Raw genomic sequence first — 1,316 nt, forward strand, 5'->3', positions numbered from 1 at the left:
TTCCCCTTTCTCTAGAAATCAAACGTTGGGATTTTTGCCGTTTATGTGTTAGATCGCGGCTTCAGAAAATAAATAATGAACGGTGATGCCGGGTTGAGTGGTGAAAAGGCCATGTTTGGAGATGCATCTGAAAAAGTTGTAATATTAAGAGAGCATGACAAATCTATCAAAAAGCATTGTTGAGTATCATAAAACACATATTAGTCCTTAAATTCACAGACTCAAACTGGACTTCCTGGATTGTATTTCATGTCTCACCTAAAGAACGAAACCCCTTGCATTGTTGGTTGATTTCTGTACTCTGATGGGGGCCTCCCACAGGTGCAGGTCCTCTATAAAACCTGGTTCCTGTAGCTCTCTCTTGTCTGTGGGAACTTTTTGGCTCCTCTCTGGGATTATGACTGCGTACGCTTGCCCCAAGATCTGCCACTGCGCAGACAGGAGCGGCCTGGTGGTGCAGTGCACTTCCCGAAACCTGGAGAACATCCCGCTGAACTTGCCCAAGGACACCGTTGTCCTCTTGCTTTCATCTAACCGGATCAGAAACATCCCAAAGGAGACCTTCACAGAGCTGCACCGCCTCAGGGAACTGGACTTATCTCACAACGCCATTGAGAGCGTGGAGGTCGGAGCCTTTCAAGGAATATCCGAAAGTCTGCGGACGTTGGATCTTTCAAACAACCACCTTAGCAGCCTCCCCAAGGACACCTTCGCCAAGCTCCACGCCCGTGTCCGGTTGTCCCACAACCCCTGGCACTGCGAGTGCTCTCTACAGGAGGTGCTGAGGGAGCTGAGGCTTGACCCGGAGACGGTGAACGAGGTCAGCTGCTACACCTCTGTGCAGCAGGAGTACGTGGGGCAGTCGGTGATCCAGGTCCTGGACTCCGGCATCAACTTTTGCAACTTCCACCATAAGACAACCGATGTGGCCATGTTTGTGGCCATGTTCTGCTGGTTCTCCATGGTCACGGCTTACATCATGTACTACATCAAACACAACCAGGAGGACGCCAGGAGGCACATGGAGTACCTCAAGTCACTGCCCAGCACCTCTCACGTCAGCAAGGACTACGACACAGCCAGCAGCATGTTTTAGTGAGGATCGATTAATGCGTTCATGAATGCATAAAAGAGCAGATGTGCAGCGATAAAACTGCCCTCTGGGATAAACAATGCACAAGGACACAGGAAGAGGTTTGGAAATCATCAAGAACAAGTTGGAAGTAGAGTCTTTAAAGCCACAAAATAAATCATGCTTCTTAAAATTCTAGGTGAAGAGTAGGAAAACAGCTGACTAAGAAAGTTGAAAGCTATAT

General features: G+C 48.6%; 1 protein-coding gene across 1 annotated transcript; it reads left to right on the top strand.

Moving 5' to 3' along the window:
• Positions 1 to 304: 304 nt before the first annotated feature.
• Positions 305 to 1,096, top strand: LOC134861085 (leucine-rich repeat-containing protein 3-like). The gene has a single exon (XM_063878093.1). The coding sequence runs from the start codon at positions 305 to 307 to the stop codon at positions 1,094 to 1,096; it is 792 nt and encodes a 263-aa protein (XP_063734163.1).
• The last annotated feature ends 220 nt before the right edge of the window (positions 1,097 to 1,316 follow it).

The sequence above is a fragment of the Eleginops maclovinus genome, chromosome 24, assembly GCF_036324505.1.
Source record: "Eleginops maclovinus isolate JMC-PN-2008 ecotype Puerto Natales chromosome 24, JC_Emac_rtc_rv5, whole genome shotgun sequence".
Classification (NCBI taxonomy): Eukaryota; Metazoa; Chordata; class Actinopteri; order Perciformes; family Eleginopidae; genus Eleginops; species Eleginops maclovinus.

Excerpts from the sequence above, each read along its gene's own strand:
- LOC134861085 (XM_063878093.1), top strand. The coding sequence starts at position 305 with ATGGGGGCCTCCCACAGGTGCAGGTCCTCTATAAAACCTGGTTCCTGT.